Source organism: Herpailurus yagouaroundi, unplaced genomic scaffold (assembly GCF_014898765.1).
Source record: "Herpailurus yagouaroundi ecotype Mexico unplaced genomic scaffold, PumYag 196, whole genome shotgun sequence".
In the NCBI taxonomy this organism is placed as follows: Eukaryota; Metazoa; Chordata; class Mammalia; order Carnivora; family Felidae; genus Herpailurus; species Herpailurus yagouaroundi.
This window is the reverse complement of record NW_024412427.1, coordinates 1,395,001-1,403,900: the sequence shown is the minus strand read 5'-3', so window position 1 is coordinate 1,403,900 and position 8,900 is coordinate 1,395,001. Positions and strand designations below refer to the sequence as shown.

General features: G+C 58.8%; 1 protein-coding gene across 1 annotated transcript in view; it reads right to left on the bottom strand.

Moving 5' to 3' along the window:
* Positions 1–4,433: 4,433 nt before the first annotated feature.
* The window catches only part of CDH22 (cadherin 22), an 82,959-nt gene continuing 78,492 nt past the window's right edge, over positions 4,434–8,900 (bottom strand). The window contains exons 16-17 of the mRNA XM_040446789.1: positions 8,584–8,835; positions 4,434–5,798 (exon numbers count right to left, since the gene is read on the bottom strand). Of these exons, the coding sequence (XP_040302723.1) occupies positions 5,227–5,798; positions 8,584–8,835 (824 nt within the window). The 3' untranslated portion in view covers positions 4,434–5,226. The remainder of the gene's footprint in view (positions 5,799–8,583; positions 8,836–8,900) is intronic.

Here is an 8,900-nt window from a genome sequence, read left to right as displayed (position 1 = left end):
ACGTGGAGGCTGGCAGCGGCCTGGGGGTATATATTGTTGCACGTGTGTGCAGTTCTGAACGCTTGTATGTTTCTAAGAGATCGTGTTCTTTACGTACACACGGACTTATGTGCCTTATGTGCTCATGCAGGCAAACGGATCTATAGGCATTATGTGCTTGAGCTTAGAGTTTGTAACAGCGTTCCTGAGCCTATACATGCTTTCCTATGCAGGCACGCAAATGTGCATATGCACTATGAATGTGTGCATGGAGCTATGGGTTCGTGTGCATGTGCACGTCTGAGGGGATACACATACATGTGCGGGGTTACTGCGTGGGGGTGCCATGAATGCGCATGGGTGCACGCCTGGAGGGGAAGATGGAAGCGTACCAGCGGACACACACGCACACGCGTGTAAGAGAACACAGCTACAGAAGGTGTGTGTATGGTTTGTGTACAAATGGGAGTGTGCACGTGAGAGCTTGCCTCCAGTACACGTGCAGTGTATGGGCATGTGACCACATTTGCAGAGCTGCAGATACGCTCTGTGTGCATGGCTGTGAGCATGCATACGTCTGCACCGTGCACGCAGGTAGGAGCGTGTCTGGGGGTCCACATGTTCATGCATCACCAGCCGGCATGGGCACGTGGCCGTGTTCCCACACTCATGTGCAGGCACTGAAGCGTAAACCCTCTCGCCTCAGAGTGAGGGCTGACAGGGTTACGTTTTCCAAAGGCTCAGCGGCCAGTGACAGAGCTGGCCCGAGAGCGCTTGCTGGCAGGAGGTAAGTGGAGCTGCTGATTCGTGACCCGGGGGTGGGCCGCGATGACGGCCGGCTGACGGATGCGGGCGCTTAGCCGCCCCCTAGGACAGCAGCCGGCTCTCTGGGCCTCCGCCCCCCGGAATCCGGAATCGGGAGGCGGGAGGTTAGTTCTTGACCTGTGTGCTTGAGTGCTGGCTTCCCACTTCCCCGGTGCGTGCCCACAGCCACATGCAGACACACGCACATCAGGACGCCCCGGAGATGCAGAGCTGGGCACGCACCGCAGCCCCGGCCCCACTGCCACCTTGCCTCCCGGCTCGGCCATCTGTCTGCAGGCCCCCCCCCCCTCCTCACCAGCTGCTCCTCTCTCCGCCCCCAGCCCCAAAACTCCACTCCGAATCTGAGCTGTCCGGGTCCTGGGCAGAATCGAGGGGCGGTGTGCGTGCAACAGTCCCGCCCTTACAAGCTCTGTGGCCTCCGGCAAGCCTCTCCTCCTCTGCGAGCGCTGGATCCCTCGTCCGTAAACTAGGGCTAATCACCGACTTGTTTGCAATTCAACACTGCAACTTACGTAATGAGCTGAACACAGTAAACACAGAGCCCACCCTCCATGGCTTTTACCTGTGCTTGTGATAATTATGTTCAGGGCTCAGAACGGGGCTTAGGGCACGCAGCAAGCGCCAGGCAAGTGGGCTGTCACCGTCACCGTCATTACCATCACCGTCGCGGTCGTTAACGTCCCTGGTTCTAAAATCCTTGGCCAATTACATGCCAATTCTTGCTCGTGACCCCGAATCCCCTTCTGTCCTGTGACGAGGACGGGGACGGAGATGATGACAATAAAGGGGGATTCTTTTCATTTCCCCAGACGCCTGGCAGAGAGGGCAGACATGGTAAATGGAACGCTCATTGTGTTCTGAGCTCCCTGATGGAGCTGGGTGTGGCCAGCGAGAGCCTGGAGCCGGTGGGGGGGATGGCCGTGCTCTCTGCCTGGCACAGGGAGAGGATTTGGAGCTCCCCCCGGGGGGAATTCGGTGGGAACCCGGGAGACAGATGGCGAGAGGCCGTGTGCTCCACAACAGGACCCTTCTCCACGCCCCCCAGCTCATCAGAACAGTTGCTCGCAAAATGCTCGGCATCAGTGGACGCCTCGCGGAGCCCAGCGCAGCAGCTGGACCCACTGGACTTCCCTCTTGGACTGGCTCAGAGTCCAGTGGGGATGGTGAGTGTGGCCACAGGAGCCGGAAGCAGAGGAGACGGGGGAGGCATCGCCTCCACACCCCACCCCGGAATTGGAAGAAATCATGGGAAGGCTTGAGGCCTCCCACGGGCCAGAGACCGCAGCAGGGAGCGGAGAGCAAGCTCTCCCGGGGCACAGGCAGCGACATCCCGATGTGTCCGGGCCACTCGTTCACGATTTCCTATGGGCCGGCCACTGGGCGTGCCGCTGAGGGTGCGGGTGCCGAGGGCCAGAACACGTGGCTAAAGTCTTGGCATCTCTCTTTATCAGCTGTTTGATCTTGGGCAAGGTATTCAACCTTTTTTGTGCCTCCGTTCCTCACCCATAACATGAGGGCTGCTTATCGGGTGGTTGTGGGGTTAGATGGGTTCGTTCACCATGACATGCTTTGGGCAGTGCCTGGCACGTGAGAAAGGCTCAGTATCTCCAGTCATGACAGCATTTCATCCTCGCCACAACCCTATGGAGCAGGTGTGCTCAGCGTGGGCACTTTATGGATAAGGAAACGGAAGCACAGAGAGGGCAAATGGTACGTCCAAAGCCACACAGCTGGTAAATGGTAGAGCCCGAGGCTCAGAAGGTGAATCTGGATGAATAATGTTCTTGATGTCTGGCAAGATCTTTAAAACTCTGTGTGGCCTTGGGAAGGTCATCCCCCATGTGTGGAGTTTGGACAAGATATTCAAGGAGGCCCGTTTGTACGTCCCTCTGGGCATGTAACCTCTTTCTTGTCAGGGTCAGACTCTGTCAAGGCAACCAGCACATGTGCAAAGAACAGAGACTTGGAATGAGGGGTCCTCTGTTGTCCCAGCTCTGTCCTGTACCAGCCGGGCCAAGTGACCAGTCACTTCCCTCCTCTGGGTCTCAGCTTCCCCCAATACAATGGAGACAGCAATAATCAATCTGAGAAATGTCGCCGGGATTCTGTGACAGTGGAGTACACGCGGGTGAGGGAGGGAATGGCGTGTCTCCCCACAGGGCCCTGTTACCGTGCCCACTTGTAGAAGAGCTATGGGAACCATGGGCCAAGTGTCCTGCATGGGAGGAGGGTCCCAATACCACCCCATTTGGGACTGCCTCACTCAGCTCATATACCTGCCATGAGCCACCCTCAGTGGACATCAGCAGACATGCTCGAGTTGAGGAAGGTTTGTTGGCCTGGACTTTAGGTCCTTTCCCCTCCTGCCTCCAACCAGCCTTCCCTGCCTCACATCTCACCGTTTCTCCACCCGCTGATCCATGGGACCATACACTGTCCCCAGAACCACCACAGGCTTCCGGCCTCCGCCCCATCATCGCCTTGGAATATGCTCTTCCCTCTGCTTGGAATGCTCTTGCTTGCTTGGTCGTCTCGTACATCTCATTCTTTACGATCCGGCTGGAGTCACCTCCTCCGGGAAGCCCTCCACAAATGATTCAATCTTTTTTCAGTGCTGGCAGGACCTTGTTCTGTTAGTTCTGCTACAACTCTTATCAAGTGCATTATGATTGGCTGCGTCTGCCCACCGCACCCGGCCCAGTGGGGCCTTGGCTGGCTGGAAGGCAGGAAGTACTTATGACCTGTGTAAACTTGGGTGCACTACGACATTCTGTGCCTCAGTTTCCTCACCTGTGATGTGGGGCTGACAGTATCTAACTTAGATGAAATGATAAGGCACTCAGGACAGAATGACCATCTCTGGATGTGTCACAGTGGACCTTGGCAAATGTGGAGGGAATCAATGAATGTTCCCTGGAAGAGTTAAAAAAAAAAACAAACCGCTAATGAACATTTATTGAGCACTTGCAAGGCGTCAGGAAGGCACTGGGATCAGAGCTTAACATTCATTAGCTCCTTTAAGCCTCTTAACAACCCTTTAAGGGAGGAACTATCATTAGCCCCATTTTACATATGAGTAAACTGAGGCTTCAGCAGTTGAGGACCTTGATGAAGGCTGCCCAGCTAGCAGGGCTGGAACTTACAACAGATCCATGCGGGATGAATGAATCACTTGGAGGTGGGGCAGGAGGACAATTAACCAATCAAATGGTTTTAGAGCTGGAGGCTCTTAAAGACGACTTAGCCCTGTCTTAACGTGGGGTCCATGAATGGGGAGACTAATGGGCTCCTGGACCGAACAGATAAGGTCCCCATTACACCCAGTGGCTTCTGGCCCCTCCACCCCCTGCCAGCCCTCTCACCTCACCCAAGTCCTAGAGCTGCCCAGGTTCTCCTCTCGGCACCCCTGCCAGGGGTCCTCTCTCTCCCAGTCCCACCTGAGACTCTGGAAGGCTCCACTGTCCCTGAGAATGTCCCTGTTCCCTACTCAGGGCAGGGGCAGAGCCAACAGCTGGCACCATTTTCTTCTCCCTTGGAGATGTTGGGGAAAGGGGGAGGGTGACTGGTCACAGAGAGAGCCATAGGGGGAGGCAGACGCGGTGGGCTTCTAATAACGACAAAGATAACAATAGTGTCAAAGGCTAACATTTATTGAACACCTACTATGTGCCAGGCACTGTCCTAACCACGTGACACATACGAACCCTTTTTTTAATCCTCAGGACTCTTGGAGGTAGGTTCTGTTATTAGCCTCATGTGACACAGGAGGAAACTGAGGCCCAGAGAAGTGAGGTCACTTGCCCAAGGCCAGGCAGCTTGGTAAGTTAAGTGCCAGAGGCTCTACCGTTTTGGCTAGGTGTCCTTGGACAGGTCACGGCCACTTCTCTGGGTGGCCTTCTCCCTCTGTTACCTGCAGGGCCCCACCTCATGGTTTCTGTGAAAACAGATGGTCTCTGCAGTGTCCCAGCACACAGTAGGCGCTTAGTAAATGAACAGCCTTCCTTCTCTCTTAACTCCGATGGGGGAGACCTGGGAGGGGGGACACCTCGGCAGCGTCCTCCCTCCTCCCTCACCTGCCAGGAGTGAGTAACCCCCTCCCTTCTCCACCCAGCAACGCGGCCCTATCCCCCCTTCTCACCCCAGAGCCACGCAGTGCCGGGTCTCGCTGCAGTTTTAATGACGTTGGTGGTAATTCCCGTATGTCTGGGCAAAAGCTGCCCCACCCCACCCCCTGGGAGGGGGGGGTGGGGGGCCAGAGGGGGCGTCGGGGTGTCCGCCCCCAACGAGTCCTCCCTCCCGTCCGGCCGCCCTGGGAGGGTGGGAGAGCTGGGGAAGGGGGTGAGCAGGGGAAATGCTGGGTCCCGGGGCCCCGTCGGGCCCTCAGTGGGCCTGGAGGCGCGCCCCGACGGCAGGACGGGGGCGCTAGGAGGCCTGGGCCTCGTCGTCCGCGCGGTGGCCGGCGTAGAGCGCGGCCAGGGGCCGGAAGCGCGGGCCCCAGCTGCTGAGATAGGCGAAATCCTGCTCGGAGCCCGACGAGCCGCTGTGCAGCGAGCTGAGCGAGGCGGCCGGCGAGTCCGCGCCCTCGAAGGCGTAGGTCTGGAAGGCGTCGTAGGGCGGCACCGACAGGTCCCCGTCCGCCAGCGCCACCTTGCGGCTGATGAAGTCCCTGAACACCGAGAAGTCCGGCTCGGGGCTGGGCGGCCCCTGCGGGAGCGAGTGGTGCTCCGAGGGCAGGCGGGCCTGCGGGGGGCTGCCCGCACCCCCGCCGCCGCCCGGGCTCCCGCCCGCCGGGCCTCCGCCCCCGTCGCCGCCCTTGAGCTCGCCGCCGAAGTCGTAGAGGCTCCGCAGCGCCGACATGTCGTAGGCCTCGGTGTCCTGCTCGCCGCCGCCCTCGTCGTTGTATTTGATGACGTTGTCCCGCATGTCCTCGTCCTCGTCCGAGCTCAGGTGGCTCTTGTGGTGGCGCCTGAGGGTGAGGATCAGCAGCACCAGCACTGCGAGGGAGACAGAAGGGGGCGAGTGAGGGCCGAGGCCCGCCCAGGGCATTCCGGGGGACCCCCCACTCCTCACATCCCAGTGGAGCTGGCCCAGCCTAGACACTGGTGCACATTTCCTAGATTTCTGTGCACAAAGACGTTTCTTACGGTCAGAACTGTGCTGGCTAGATGGACAGGTAGTGAGCTACCCATCTTGAGAGGCGTGCAAATAGAGGCGAGACCACCGTGCCGCGGTGTTAAGGGATTTCATGGGTGTTGGGGGCTGGACCCACCCTCTGAAGTCTCCATCCTCAACTCTACGGAGATACAACCTGAGACGTCTCTAGGCTCTGGGGGTGGGGTGTACAAAGGGGGCAGCTGACGGGGCAGATGGGACTGAACCTGACCTCTCTTTCATCCTGGCCCTCCAGAAGGGGGAGCACCTGCTTAGCCCTTTGGGTCTCAGGTCAAGATAGTCTCCAGCAGGAGCCCTTCCCCAAGAGCTCCAGGCCAGCCAGGTTGAGTGCCTTCACCTCCAAGCTCCCCTGGTGAGCCGTTCCTCCCTCTGTCGCAGGGGTTCTCAACGCCCACTTGCTGGTCCAGCAGCATCAGTATCTCCTTCGAACTTGCTGGAAATGTGACTTGTCGGGTCCTGTCCTAGATCTCCTGGCAGTTAGAGCCGCCTCAACATACACACTCTAAACTCCCCTCCGGGACCTGGGGAGCGTTCCCCTGGCCTGGTTCCAGGCAGGCGGTCAGCCCCTTGAAGTGTGCTTGTTGGCTGAATGACTGAACGAAGAGGCCGATGGAGACGTGGTGCGCGTAAGGCTGAGACAATGATTTTGCTCTGTGCCCTTGACTTCCAGGACTCCACATTCTCTCCCCCGCCCCCATCACCTCACCGAGCACTCATTCTGGGTCTTCTAAGCAGGTTTCTCCTCGCCTGTCTGACCCCTTAACATCATATGTCCCAGGATTCAGTCCTTGACCCGTTATCCGCACCCCTGTCTGGGGGCTTTTGTACGATCTGCTGGCTTTGCATTCCACGTGGAGGCTGATAACTGCCCCCCATCTCAGGCCCCGGGCTCGGACTCACTTCTCCCCCGAAATCTAGATTGTATGCCCAATTTCCTACTGAGCAAGTCCTCTGGGTCGACCCGGAGAATTTCAAACTTAACACGTCCAAACTTGAAATAATCTTTCCCCTTCTTCAGTTTCCCCCGTCTCCGTGATGGCTACTTTAACTTTGTAGTTACTTCAGGCTTTTTGTTTCTTTTGTTCACGGATGAATTCCAGCGCCCACAATAGGTTAGCACATGGGGGGACTCACTGGATGGATAAATAAGGAGCCGATGAACCAATGAGAGAATTAAATGGGTAGGTGAGGAGGTGGATGGAGACACACACGCCGGGTACCACGCCAGGCTCTGGATTCTTCTTGCTGTGCCTAACACCTCCGGCCGGGCCAGCTGCTAGGGCCACGGGGCCGGGTTCCCGCACACGACCTAACAAGGTGGCGCGTGACAGGGAAGGGGGTAGGGCCTGGGAACAGCTCCGGAGGGAGGGAAGGTGTCAGGAGAGAAGTGGGAAAGATGGATGGACGGCTTTCGGAGCGGAGGCTGGGAGCGGCGGAGGGGGATGCCCGAGAGAGCAGATGGTGGGGAGCGCGGGCAGCGGGCAACAGATGTGCCAGGCCTGATCAGCGATTCCGCCCGTCACCTTTAGAGCACTGATGTGCACTTTCTTCGTTTGTGGGCAATTAGGCAGAAATTTGTTTGCACTGCCTTGGAAAATGAAACCGCTGTAAAGTGCACCCTCTGGAAAAAGGGTTTCTGAGCCATGGGCTGGGGAGGGGAGACAAGGCGGGGGGGGGGGGGGCCTCCCCGCTAGGGGGAGCCCGCCCGGGGCCCCTGGAGGGGGGGGGGGGGGGGGGGGGGGGCCGCGGGGGCGCAGGCGGGTGGTACCCGGGGGGGGGGCCGGGCCACGCCTGGGGCTGGGGGTGGGCAGCTGACATCTCCCAGGGAACTGGGCCAAGCTGGTGTCTGCGATCTGGACCGCGCTCGAGTTCCTGGGGCTCTGGCTGGTCGGCGAAGTCCAGCGGCCAGAGCTGAGGGGAGGCCTTTGTGCTGCGACAGGAAAGAGGTGGCCTTATGGCCACTGGGATCCCCCTTAGCTCCTGGAACTTGGCCTCTTCACTGGTGACACCAGGTGGGTTCCACTGGCTGCCCATAGGATTGCTACAGGAGGAGAGTTTGCTTCCACTAAATGTCTTTCGGATTTTGCCCCAGCTGCCCCAAGAGTTTGTCCCAGCTGCGATTCGTAGCAGGTGGTGTCGTTAAAGGAGCAAGGCACACGAGGTGAGCAGGCCTGATTTCAAGTCAGAAGACCACGTACCCTTATGTAAGCCACTTAACCTCTAGGGGCCTCAGTTTCCTCATCTGAAAAACGGGGACGATAGCCGGCTAAGTGGTTGTGAGATTCACAAGAGCCCTTTTTTTCTAAAGTCCTAGGACAATGGACATATTTTTATAAGATGCTTGGGTTTTTAAACATTTTAGGGAGAATTTGGGCTGTGTAGAGGGCGGCCAGCATGAAAGTGGTCACGGGTGGGGGTCGACACTTTCTGGAGCTGGTGGGGGGACTGCCGAGTACTTAGAAGACTTGTCACGGGAGCCTGTCATTCGGGCCACCCTTCCTTGTGGGAGGGGCAGCTGAGGCCCCGTGGGGGCGACTAGGAAGGAAACCCAGGGCCTCAGGGTGAAGGCCAGTGGGGCGGGGGGGGGGGCGCGGGGGGTAGACTCACCGACCAGGATGAGGACACAGACCAAGAGGGCAATGAGCGCGCCTGGGCTGAGGGAGGCGGCCATGACGAAGGCTGTGGTGTTGCAGGACTGGATGGTGCCGGAGCTGTCGCAGCCACAGATGCGGATGGTGAGCGTGCCCGTGCTGCTCAGGGTGGGCGGCCCGCTGTCCACCACCAGGATGGGCAGGAAAAACACATCCTGCTCCTGCCGGTTGAAGCCCATGTGCTGTGTGTGCACCGCTGCTGTGTTGTCTGCTCCGGAAGAAGGGAGGGGCGTGCGACTCGGGGTCCGGGGTCAGGGGGGGGGGGGGGGGGGG